Genomic DNA, 13,061 nt, shown 5'->3' with positions numbered 1-13,061 from the left:
GGCTAATATTTTCTACATATATTAGTTGGCCAATTAATTTCTTTCTATTTATAATAGAGACAGGGTCTCGCTCTTGCTCAGGCTGGTTTCGAACTCCTGACCTTGAGCAATCCTCCCGCCTCAGCCTCCCAGAGTGCTAAGATTATAGGCGTGAGCCACCGCGCCCGGCCTCTCTGTCTCTTCTTGCAACGCCAGCACACTGCATGCGCCAAGCATTCGCCGTGGGCTGCCCTACCCTCGTCCTTACCTAACATAACCCCCAAAGCAGGGCCCGGTGCACCCATTGATCAGAGGGGGAAACTGAAGCCAAGAGAAGTTTAGTGACTAGATCTGCATCTCACAGCCAGGAAGTGCTGGGCCCGGCATTTAAATGCCAGCTCCCCAGACCCCACTGCCCTGCACACACCAGGATCTGTTTTATGAGTCTGGGTCTGGGGAGCCGTCTTTTCTGGCCTTGAAACAGAAATGTCCAGTTGCCCACTTCTGAAGCCGGCTGTTAGCGAATGTTCAGATTTGCTCTATTTGCTTAAGGTTGACATCTCAGCTCCTTCCTTCCAGCTGCCAGATAAATTGCCCTGAAAGATTAGACACTTTCAGGACGGAGCATGCAGGGCGCAGGTCTGTCCAGGGCGGCAGCACGAAGGTCTGTCTTGCAGGCGGAGGGCAGGACGTGTGAGGAATTCCAGGATGACGACCACTACTCAGCCTCCCCGGACAGCTCCCTCGGCCCCTTTGACGAAGACCTGGCCACCACCAGCCCCTCCTCTCTTGTCATCGACACCCTCACCACGGAAGGTAAGGCCTGACCCCAGGTGCGGGGTTGGCACGGAGGAGGGACCACCAGAAGCTCAGAGAGTTTAGGTCACTTGCTGGCGAGAAGCAGAGCCCAGTTTGGGACGTGGGGACGCCACTCCTGGCTCTCCCCTCCGTGCCAGCCTGCACCAGGACTGAGGGACAGCACTCACTCTGGAGAGGGGAAACATTAATGTCCCAGCCCAGTGCCAGGTATTTCATATAACATATCTCAGTGAATCTTGACAGTAATCCTCACGGAACCTGAGCGATCGTATCACTGGGTTGAACTCAGTCCGCACCCTGAGACACTGAGATGTAGAAAAAAGACGGCCTGATCTTTCCATAGCTTCACTTCACTTCTGACTCTCGGACCCCGCTCGGCTGGAGTGCTGGGATTCCAGCTCAGGCTGGCACGTGGCTCCCAGCTCCTGAGACCTTGTGCTGGCAGAGGGTCCTGGTGGGGCCACGGTGTCCTCCGTCTCAGGTTGTTGCTGATCTGCCTTCCCGTTCAGGTCTGGCCATCCCCAGGGGTGTCTTTGCTACCTCGAGGCCTGGGGGTCTTGACTGAAGCCACCAGAGGTCCATTCCCCTGGGGACACCTGCCATGCCGTGTTTCAGGAAGCCCTGTGCGGGCTCCTCTGTTTTTAGGACCCTTAAGTCTTTCCCTTTTCTCCTGCCCCCTTCCAGAATTCTTCAGCTACGTCTGAGAACGTCCCTTGCCCTTTTTCAACACACTGCATCTAGGTTTGAAAGACTGAAAGGCTCACGGCCTCCCCTGTGCTCAAAAGGAATAATGGAAAAAAGGAAAGGAGAGAAGAAAAAAGTTAATATTTTAAAACATTATTCAGCCACGATCCTTTTTTATAGATAACGAAACAGGCTCATAGGTACAAAGTAGGTTACTCAGAGTTACGTGAGGGGTAAGTGGTGGAGTGTTCTTTCCACGGTGCCCCTGCCTTTCCAAACGTCGCCTAGAGAACTGGAGAACCAGAGCAGCGACCCACGGACCTAGCCAGAGGGAGATCACGGAAGAAAATGAACTAATGCTGGAAAGAGCTAATGAGGGGCTGACCATGTGCCCTGCAGGGCACTAAAACAGCACGCAAATTAATATGCAGTCCTCCTGGGTGTCAATACTGTTATATCTCCATTTTATAGAGGAGACACTAAGGCTCAGAGAGGCAGATGACTTGCCCAGGGTCACACAGCCAGGAAGGGATAGAGTCAGGTATCATCGACTCTAAAAGCAGTGATCTACCCCCTCATTTCACTGCCTTTCTTGGTGTCGAAAGAAATGGAAAAGGTCTGTGTGGATGCAGGGGCAGGGCGAAATAGCACGGGGTGAGCAAGGCAGGGGGGTTCCCACGGCTCCCAGTACTCTGAAGCCGCCGGGAATAGCAAGGAGCTGGTTAAGACTCCAGTATGGAGAGCTCATGCTGGTGCAGCAGGGGTTAAATGGGAAAGCAGCAGAGAGAGACTTGTGCTTGGGGAGTTAATGACTGAGTCCAGGGATGACCCTCAGTCTAAGGAGAGTCCACTTAAAAGGAAGGAGCCTGCTCAGCCACCCTCAGTTAACCCCCCGAGCTCAGCGAGGGCGCGTTCTGAGCCCAGAGTGGTGCTAGGGACACAGACACCTCCCACCCCACTCAGAGGTTAAGCCACTGAGTGTCAAGAGGCCAGGAGGGCGGCTGTGTTTGTCGCTGTAATAGGTTTGTTTGCCCGATGCACATGGCAAGTCAGGACGCCAGCTTGCAGCAGGGAGAGAGGTTTAATTGCAAGGCCACCCAACGAGAAAAGAGACCTCCAATCCACCTGGCTAAGGAGTCTGGGGCCAGGCGTCTAAAGGGGTTTGGCGAGGGCCAAGCGTGGAGGTCGCTGACTGGCGGAAGAGTGCAGGGCAAAGTCGTGGGACCAGGAGATGGAGAAACTTCATCCTCGTGCCGACTCGGTTCTCTGGGGGGCTCTCCACTCCGGTCGGCATCAGCCATGCTGCTGTAATTCAGGACCTGAAAAGCATCTTAAGCAGAAGTCTCATGCCTCTGACGTCAGAAGCCCTATCTATAGGAACGAGGGGGTGCAAACGATCAGTAGCTAGTGCTGCGTGACTTCCGGTTACAAGGAAGTAGGCCAAATTAATTGCAGCCCGATTAATACTTAATTATAATGATATTTCTGTCCTCAATTCTTGTTAACCCTGTGAGGGCGGCTTCATGGCGGCCATAGAGAGCCGTGTTCAAATCCTGCCTCGTGATTAGCAGCCCCCACAGAGAGTCCACTCCTCCCGTGTTACTGCTGCGGTGGCTGTCCTTGCACAGGCAGCGAATTCTGTTGGCCTGTTTCACTATGTGTGTGTGTCACCAGCCCAGGAGTGGGTCTCACTTATGTTTACTGTGGAACAGTCCCCAACAGAAAACCTTCATTAGAGTGAAGACAGTTATGGCTCTACTTCCTTCTGGTCCTGGAGGAGATGGCAAAGATTATCAGGTTACATCTATAAGAAAAATAAAACTTTTAATGAGGACTCTCCGCCACGTGCCCAACTCTAAAGGCGTCTTGGCAGAACAGATTTTAGTCACCAGGAGCCCGTGTGGTTACAGCCCGCACAGGGAGACGTGCAGGCGCAGGGACAGAGTCTCTCCCGTGCCCTCTACCCCAGCCTGCCGGCCACCACAGGGAGGTGGTGTGGACAAAGGGACGGAGCACTCCAGCCAGAGGGACCTGCCCAGGCAGGACATAGTCTGAGAGCAGCAAAGGCCATGGGGAGTGGATTTAAGAGCCGTTCACTTGCAATCAAATGTTACAAACTTAAGTGAACCAGATGACCTGTGAGTGGCAAATAACTGTCACAAAGCCCATGCATTTTATTGCAGAGACAGGCCCTCACCAAGAATAACTGAGCGCAGTTGAAGGGCCCATCTTATAAGCAGGTCAACAGAACACTTCAATAGCAGCAGAAAGTGACAACTGACTACGAAAAATGACCACTGATTCGATGACTAGTACACACCTTTCTTCACTATGTGAGTTTTTGTGCAGCCACACCATAATCCATTAATTAGGGAGCCAATGTGTACTGCATGGTGCCCCAACAAGATGGCAGCTGGGAGCCAGCCCTTGGTGAGTAGGGGAGCCAGCCCTTGCACAGTGTGGCCACCTTTAGCCACTCTGTGGGAAGGACAGTGGTTGGTGGCACTGTGTCCTTTTGTCTACCAGAGGTAGGTGTAAACTGGGCTACAATTGATTTTCAATTGATTCAAATCAAGTTAATTTTCCCAGTGATATTTAAGATTACCTTGGTCAGTTTTGATTACCCAATTTATTATTTTCGACTTGCAGTAACAAAATAGATTCAAAGTTGTGTTTGAATACAACTTTGTATTGTTGAAAAAACATATCTTTATACGTCTACAACTCATTTTGCTTTAATTTCAGTTTATAGAAGTTGCTTTTTTTTTTTGCAGGGTCTCATTCTGTCACCCAGGCAGTGGCACAACCACAGCTCACTGCAAGGCTGGGCACCATGGCTCACACCTGTAATCCAAGTGTGTGGGGAGGCTGCATGGGGAGGATCCCTTGAGACCAGGAGTTCAAGACCAGCCTGGGCAACATGTGGAGACCCCCATCTCTACAAGGCTCATTGCAGCCTCAAACTCCTAGGCTGAAGTGATCCTCCTGCCTCAGCCTCCTGAGTAGCTGGGACTACAGGTGCATGCCACCATGCCCGGCTAATAGGAACTGCTTTTTATATTAGTCAGGGTTCTCGAGAGAGATAGAACCAACAGGAAATATATAGAGATACACGAGAAGGGGTTTATTAGGGGAACTGGCTCATGCAACTATGGAGGCTGAGAGGTCCCACGACAGGCCATCTGCGAGTGACAGCCCCTGGATCTGGTAGCTGGCTCAGTCCCAGTCCCAAGGTCTGAGAACACAGGGCTGGAGGGGGAGGCGCTGGTGTGAGTCATGGAGTCCCATGACCAGAGAGCCTGGGGTCCTGATGTCCAGGGGTGGGAGAAGAAGAGTGTATCCCAGCTTTAGGAGAGAGAGGAACCAGTTGCCTTCCCTCTGTGTTTGCTCTATCCGGTACCCCGCTGTTGGATGGGGCCCGCCCACACTGAGGGCGGATTTTCCCCACTTAATCCACTCCGACTCGCATGCCAATCTCCTCTGGAAACGCCCTCCCAGACACGCCCAAAATAACACTTCACCAGTTCTCTAGAGATTCCTTAATGCAACTGAGTCAACACTCAAAATATTAAGCATCACATTTTTAAAATTTTTAAAAATAATTAAATGATGATTGCTATGATTTCAAAGTCAAATCTACAAAAGCATGTAGATTCAAAGAATTTTAGTTTCTCCTCCTCTCCTCTCTACCTTATTGCCTTCTTCTCCTATAGGGAACCATTTTAAAACTTTCTTATGGTTTATTCTTTCATCATCTATTTTTTGATATTTCAAGATGTACTGGAAACGTATAGCCGGGCAGGCTGCCCTGTCCAGGCACTGGAGAGTAAACAGGTTGGGCGTTAAGGAGCAGGGAACAGCAGGAACCGAGAAGCTGCGGGAACAGAGAGCAAGGCCAGCGGGGCGCAGAGGGGACACAACCATCGGGCCTCAGCTCTAGGGCGAGACAAGGGAGGCGCTCAACTCAGGTGAAAAATTTAAGGAGGTGCAAAAAAGAAAAAAAAATAGGAATAATTAAGTGATATTTCAATGCAATATTTGTAAAAATCAAATTAATGCCAAAAATCCCATGATAACAAAATTTCAAATTTTTAAATAAAGGCAGAATGGGACACTGATCCCAGCCCTGCAGAGGGTTCCCGGGTGTGGGACTTCTGAAGGAGGAAGGGTGGAGGCAGGAAGAGCCTGCCTGTGCAGGGGGAACAGTCACGGGCAGTGGCCCAGAGTTGTGGAAGTCCCTGGGGGTCTGGAGAGCCTTGAGCGGTGTGTCCCTACAGTGGCTGCGGTGGTGTGTCATGGCGAGTGACAGGAGGAGGGAAGACTGGAGACAAATGGTGAGGGCGCTGGAACACCTGTGCACAAAGACCAGCAGTCAAGGCCTTTAGAATGACCCGGATGGTGGAGGCGCTGGAGGGGAGAGGAAGGGAATGCCATAAATTGTGGGTGGTTACATTTGTTTAAAGTTCAGGTGCTTAGAAAAACATTCTCTGGTCATCGAGAGCATTCTCTTGACTGGGAACTCTTGCTTTCCTCCCCTGCAAAAGTCTGCCCTGGAGGGAAGCGCAGGAAGGGGGCCGGTGGAACTTATTTAGGAAGCCACAGGGTGCGAGCCCAGTGCAGACAGAAAGTGAGCTGGGAATGTCCCCTGCAGCCGCAGCCCCCAGAGTCTCCAGGCTAGTCTGACCTTGTGACAAACACAGCCCTGCTTCACACCCTTCCTCAGCTGTCTGTCGCCTCTTAGAAGAACATGCAAGGTGTGGCCATTCCCCTAGCTCCAAACCCCGCCTCCCTCCCCATTCCCCCAGCTCCGAACCAGCCTCCCTCACCAGCCCTTGCTCACATACTCTCTGCCCTCCAGCCACACTGTGTGACCCTGAGCAAGGCTCCTCCCCTCTCTGTGCTTCAGTTTCCCTGCCTCCAAAATGACAGTTTGGACCAAATCTCCCAAAATTCCCGTGGGGACCCAGAGTCACAAGGGCCATGATGATTCCACTAATCTTGCTCCTTCTGTCCTCTCTCTTTGAAGATGACACCAAGTTGAATCCCTATGCGGGAGGAGACGGTGAGTACAGAACTCCCTGTCCCCCATCGGAGCCACTGCCTCTTAAGCCCACCCCAGACAGGGGTGCAGTGGTGGCCTGGCCTCTTTTTGTGGGTGAGGGGAGGGGGCACCCGCAGCCTGAGCTTCCCAGACCTCCTACTGGCGAGGAAGGCAGGGGGGCTTCTGGGCACAGGTCCCCTAGATTGAAGGAACGTGTCTGCACCGTGAACCTCCTGGCGTTCTCCTGGCCTCTGCTCTTGAACTTTCACTGCCATGAAGGCTGTGAGGGGGGGGACGGGCTGAGCCTGGGCAGGGGGTGGGGGGGCTGTGGTCATCGCCCTCCCCAGGGCTCATAGGCATTGAGGGCTGGAAAGCAGCTTCTCTCACTTAGCTTCCTTCCATCCCAAACCAGGCTAGCAGAGAGTACACGAAAGGCGGGATTCCACCACCACCCCCTTTCCAGGATTATCTAGAAGGATTCTCTCCTCTCTGATGGTGTGAAGGGCCCCACCGCCCCTACCCTTTGCCCAGAGCCCTGCTGGAGTAGAGATAGAAATGCCGTCCAAACCCAGGGGCTGGGATTGTCATCTGGGCTTCCAGCAGGAGAGGGGGTTATTAACGTGGCACAGTTGGATTGTGTCTCCAGCAGACATGGAGCCGGTGCTCCTCTGTAGGCGGTGGGTGAGAGAGAGAAAGACTGTGTGTGTGAGGGGTGGCCATTCCCCTCGCTCTGCACCCTGCGCTCCTCAGCCATCAGCCTCACTGCAGGCTGCGGAGATTGCCAGTTGGGGAGGCTGGCTTGGGGCATTTCGCCTCAGCCCTCCCACCTGTTGGCAGATGGATGCACTAGCCATGCACTGGAGTCCTGGACAGTCCCTGTCCTGGGTGTCCTCTGCTTACAGAGCTCTAAGCAGAGAAAAAAGGACGATGATTTTGAACACACCCAACATCCTATTAAAAATCCCCACCCTCTGTTGACGCCCATCCCACCCAGTAGCTATATAAAAAGGATTCAATGTTTTTTTGGTTCTTTTTAAGAGATAGGCTCTTGCTCTGTCACCCAGGCTGCTGGAGTGCAGTGGTGCACTCATAGCTCACTGTAACCTCAAACCCCTGGGCGCAAGTGATCCTCCCACCTCAGCCTCCTGTGTAGCTGGGACTACAGGCACCTGCCACCATAACCGGCTAATATTTACAATTTTTTTTAGAGATAAGGGTCTTGCTCTGTTGCCCAGGCTGGTCTCAAACTCCCAGCCTCAAACTATCCTCCCACCTTGGCCTCCTAAAGCATTGGAGTTACAGGCATGAGAGACTGCACCCGGTTGGATTCAGTATTTCTGTTGTTGACCTGCTCATCTGTCTTCTCTACCTCATTGTCCCCATACTCCTTTAGGGTAGGGTGAAGAAGCAAACAGCCACCCCAGGTAATGTCAGGGAATGAGGCTTCTTAGTGGCTGGCACTGAATTTGTGTGTCTGTGGGCAAATCACTTAACCTCTCTGTACTTCCTCCATGACCTCAGTTAGACAAGAAAGGGGTTGGACTAGAGGCGCTTCAGACTCTGCAATCTCTGGAAAATACTCTGCCTCCTGCTTGGGATGTGTCATAGATCCCTGGGATGCTCTCAGGGAGGGTCTGCTGGCTTATTCACTTCCAGAGGACCTAGTTCGTTCCATAGACTTTACCGAACTCCCACGATGGGTCCACCACTTTTCCTAAGTGCTGAGGACACAGAAATGAGTGAGACACCGTCACTGCCCTGCAGGAGGTCACAGTCTGATAGTAGACAGTGACAAGAAAAAATATGGTCATTTGCTATCATAATAGCTAATACTTATTGAGGTCATCCAAGATGCCAGACAGACTCCTTAGCACTTGACATGAATTATCTCATTATTATCCTTGTTCTACAGAAGTGATAATGGAGACACAGAGAGGTTAAATAATTTACCCAAGGTCACTCAGCTAGTAAGTGGCAGAGTACAGATTTCGAACCAGGCAGCCAGATTCCACATCCCAAACTCTTAGCCATCACGTGCCCTTTGTGAATACATTCACAGGGCGTATGGGGCACAGGTATCAGAGAAGACTTCCCTTATGATCCTTATTGGATCTTGGGAACTTTTAAGTGATTTGGGAACACTACCCGAATGGTGCCAAGGGCAACGTTAATGCCACACTCATAATGATTCTGCCACTTCCCGTGCCACCTTGCCATGTATTTGATCAGTAGACCCAAGACTATCTGCTTTCATCTCTGGGGCTTTGTCAGAAGCCAGGGCTCCATGGCTTGACTGTCCCTGCTCCCCTGCAGCCTGTCACTGCTCCAATGGTCTCTCCACAGGCCTTCAGAACAACCTGTCCCCCAAGACAAAGGGAGCGCCCATGCATCTGGGCGCCATTGTGGGCATCGTGCTAGCGGTCCTCCTGGTGGCGGCCATCATCCTGGCTGGGATTTACATCAGCGGCCACCCTACCTCCAATGCCGCCCTCTTCTTCATTGAGGTCAGTGTGGCGTTTGGCCAAAGGTCTGCCGTCTGCTTCTGCCTCAGTGTCACCAGGGCCATTTAATACCTGCCTCTCCCATCTCATCCCTCACCTGCCACACACCCGACCTCCACTCACTCCATCCTGGCACATCTCGCCGTGGCTGGTGCCCTGTAAGCACCTCAGAACCCCCTCGGCCCTGCTGCCCTTGGGGAGCAGCCGTCGGCTTTTGCTCCCCCATTTGTGAAGTCAGAAGGAAAGAAAGAAGGCCACACGTGCCACCCAGTGCCCATTTAGTGGCTGGGCAGCCAATGCCCAATGACTTAACATGTCTCATGCTCAAATTCAAAGCCATAATGGAACCAAGGTCCCTGCTGCTTTTAAGCGGGTATGGGTTTTATTTTATTTTATTTTGTTTTCTTGAGACAGTCTCACTCTATTGCCTGGGCTAGAGTGCCATGGTGTCAGCCTAGCTCACAGCAACCTCAAACTCCTGGGATCAAGCAATCCTCCTGCCTCAGCCTCCCGAGTACTGGGACTACAGGCATGTGCCACCATGCCCGGCTAATGTTTTCTATATATTTTTAGTTGGCCAATTAATTTCTTTCTATTTTTAATAGAGACAGGGTCTTGCTCTTGCTCAGGCTGGTTTCGAACTCCTGACCCTGAGCGATCCTCCAGCCTCAGCATCCCAGAGTGCTAGGATTACAGGCGTGAGCCACCGTGCCCGCTGGGTGTAGGTTTTAGATGGAAGCTGACAGTCACAGTGACAGGAGGGCCACTCGCTCTGGCAGCTGTATGAGGACTCCCAGTTTGAATGTCTCAGGCTCCTGAGGAGCAGGCTGAGGCACACCATGTGACGTGAGACAGAGGGCTCAGCCCCTTCACTCGGGGACAAGGGACTCAGCAGCTCCTGCCCCCAGCCTCCACTCTCGGCTTTTTGCTGACTCTCCACAGGGCACGGTGGCACCTCTGTGACCTTAGTCTCCTCCACACGGGTCAGGCCCCCCTTTGTTTAGATGACCCCTGTTTCTCATCAGTCCTAGCCATTCTGAAGTCTTAGCCTACCTGGGTGACACCTGGGAACTGCAGATCCCCGGGCCACAGGCGTTCTGATGGGGCGGGTCTAAGATGGGCCCAGAACTCTGCATTTTCATAAGCCCCCCGAGTTCACTCTGAGGCAGGACCTGTGCTATCTGGAGGGTTATCTTGGCTTTGTCAGAGCCTTCCAGATCATCTCAGCCGTCCATGACCCACTCCCTCACCTTGCAGTCTCAGGTCTCCACCCGTGTATTGGTGAAGCTTTCCACTGTGAGTTCTGCAGACCACGCAGTGGGGGTGAAAATGTCCTCCTTGCAAAGTCTGGCTCCCAGGAGGTTTCCCAGTGGTCATGAGATCACAGTGGAAGCCTTTTGGGGACAGCGGCCCTGAAGGTCAGTCATCCGGCTCCTGGTAGGTCCCCAGAGCCCCAGGGCCCTGGTAAGAGAGTCTTGGTGCTGTCCCTGGGCGGGCAGAGTCCCCATGGTTGGGGTCAGGCCCACTGACTTTGCCTCTGTGTCCCCCACACCCTGCAGCGGAGACCTCACCACTGGCCGGCCATGAAGTTCCGCAACCACCCCGGCCACTCCACCTACACCGAAGTCGAGCCCTCAGGCCGAGAGAAGGAGGGCTTCGTGGAGGCGGAGCAGTGCTGAGACGCCAGGTCTCCCTGTGGAAGGGTAGGAGAGAAGACGCAGGGGCCGCAGAAGGGATAGTTAAAGCAAAGAGAAGCGACTTTTCCTGGCCTCTCCGAGCATATGAGAGGGGGGTTTATGGCCCCAGAGCTGTGGCTTAGTCATCACGCCCCAGACACTGAAGAGGGGGCAGGAAGACAACCACGTGGAGTTTCTTAAGGACAATAGCCGAATCTCATCCTGTTTTGATGCAAGGGTTCTCCCCTTCTGGGCCTCACAGGGGTCTACTCTGTAGCTGTCCCCGAGCCCCCTCCCCACCCGGAGATGGCCAGATGCCCTGCTCCCAGTCACCTAAGCCCCTGCGTACGACACCAGCTAGCTAGAGTCTAGAGTGGGGCTGTGCATTCCAGGGTCCATAGACTCAAGGGCTGGTCCTCATGGCTATGGAGTCGGTGCATGGCTATGGAGTCGGATGGAGTCCTCATGGCTATGGAGTCGGAGAACTTGCGGGGAAAATTGCATTTTTAGGCTTTGCTTCCTTACCATGCCCTTTCTGCTCAGAACCAATGCTTCTGCACCAAAATGAGTGCAGCCTGTCTCGGGGGCTGTACCGGAACTGGTGGCCGGCCTCCCCCAGGCACGCCGTGCTGTGCACGGCCACATGTACCACGTGAGGCTCCCCATCCCGACGGCATGTTCGGTGCCCGTTTTATTTGCTGGCCTGTTCTGCCATCAGTGCCGGCCCGTACCTCCAAAGGCAGGGCTTGCCCGATTACTAATTTCCCTCCTCTGGACTGGATTATTATAGCCATTAAAGCTGAATAGGGTGGCTTGAGGGCTCCTGAGACAAACCCAGCAGGGAACTTCAGTTGCGTCCTTCAGAGAAGCAAAGCGCCAGAATGGCTGGGACAGAGGCAGCCGGCATGGCAGTGAAGGACTTTCTGCACAAGACCTTCACCTGGAAAATTGCCACCATGTCCCCGGCTCTGCAACAAGCTTTTGGGGCAGGGAGTTTAGGCTCCCAAACTTAACCCGGCTTTAAGGGAGGTCTGTCCCAGAGATGAGTTGGGGCTGCTTCTGAAGGGCATTTACAATTAAAATCTATCGCTCACCCTCATTCAAAATAAAAAATATCAGCAGCAAATAAATGTTAAGTCACAGTCTCTACTTAATCATGCCTTTTTATGCACGTCACAAAGGACACTGCCAAAGAAGCTGGTTTAAGTATAAGGCAATCTGGTGGGGGGCTGGGCAGTCTGCAAACAACCAGACCCATCCAAACACTTGGCTGGTGGTTTTCCAGTTGCCCCATGGTTTATTGTCACTGAGGACACTGGTGACAGAGTCAGAAACACTCTGGGCCTCAGCTCTGCTTCCTACACCAGCCGAGGAAGAGCTGGGGGCGTGGGGCGCCTTGGGAAGGAGCATCAGAGTTTGAGAAAGGAAAACAACAGCGCAGCAAAGAGAGGCAGGTTCTCTCCAAGCGTCCGAGGACAGGAAGGTATGTGACAGGGCTCTCTGAGCGAGAGAAGTGCAGCCCATGCTGGGAGTGATCCGGGCTCCCAGCCGTCCTGCCCGTCCGGAGGGCCATTTCTGCTCTTGCCTGACCAGCAAAGCATCTGTGACCTCTATGTGTCTAAAACGGCAGTTTTAGACAGTTCTTTGGTGGAATTCAGTGGGCAGCATCATTTGCCCTGCCCCCAAACCCCAGCACGCTTTTCCCCACTGGGAACTCAGCCGACCATCCTGGATTCGTGGAGAGAATGTTGGGCTCGGAGAAAGAGGCAGTGACGCAGGGAGGCCTCTGCTGCAGGTGGAGAAAGAAAGTTCCAGATGCCTCGGGCCCGGTCAGAGCAAGCCTGGCGGAGCCCTAGGATGTCAGTGGCAAGGGGCGTGGCGTGGTAGCAGGCAGCCAGTTTGTTACAACAGAAAGAACTAACAATGTGTCGCCAAGAGAGGCCCCGGACATCTCAAGCCCAAACGCTTAGACTAAGTCTCCTAAGAAATGGAGCCGAGCGTCTCTCGGAGTTCATGCTGGTCCCCGGCTGGCCTTAGGACACCTGGCAGGACAAACATTTCTTAGACGTAGGAGTTCCACCCCAAGGTTTAGAGCAGGTTAGCTGGATAACTATGGAGAGTGACTGGCCGCACGAGTGAGTGACCAGGTAGAGACGCAGGGCTCGTGGCTGGCCCTCCGAGTGTGGCTCCAGTCTAGCAAGGCAAGGTGGCACTTCACATGCCGGCGCTACCAGTCGCAGGGCGGTTGCAGACTTCCAGGCCTCTCCTCCCCATAGGCATACACAGTCTCCAGGGAGAGCGGGTGGTCGGCAGGTGTTTCCCCACGCGATGGTGTGTCCTTGTAGGGGATGGACCTTAGAG

General features: G+C 53.3%; 1 protein-coding gene across 1 annotated transcript in view; it reads left to right on the top strand.

The window, feature by feature from the left end:
* The window catches only part of PLXDC1 (plexin domain containing 1), a 61,277-nt gene extending 49,447 nt beyond the window's left edge, over positions 1-11,830 (top strand). The window contains exons 11-14 of the mRNA XM_012765932.3: positions 657-795; positions 6,509-6,544; positions 8,867-9,027; positions 10,584-11,830. Coding sequence (XP_012621386.1) covers positions 657-795; positions 6,509-6,544; positions 8,867-9,027; positions 10,584-10,703 — 456 coding nt within the window. The 3' untranslated portion in view covers positions 10,704-11,830. The remainder of the gene's footprint in view (positions 1-656; positions 796-6,508; positions 6,545-8,866; positions 9,028-10,583) is intronic.
* The last annotated feature ends 1,231 nt before the right edge of the window (positions 11,831-13,061 follow it).

Source organism: Microcebus murinus, chromosome 18 (genome assembly GCF_040939455.1).
Source record: "Microcebus murinus isolate Inina chromosome 18, M.murinus_Inina_mat1.0, whole genome shotgun sequence".
Taxonomy (NCBI): Eukaryota; Metazoa; Chordata; class Mammalia; order Primates; family Cheirogaleidae; genus Microcebus; species Microcebus murinus.
This window is presented reverse-complemented; position numbering and strand designations above follow the sequence as displayed.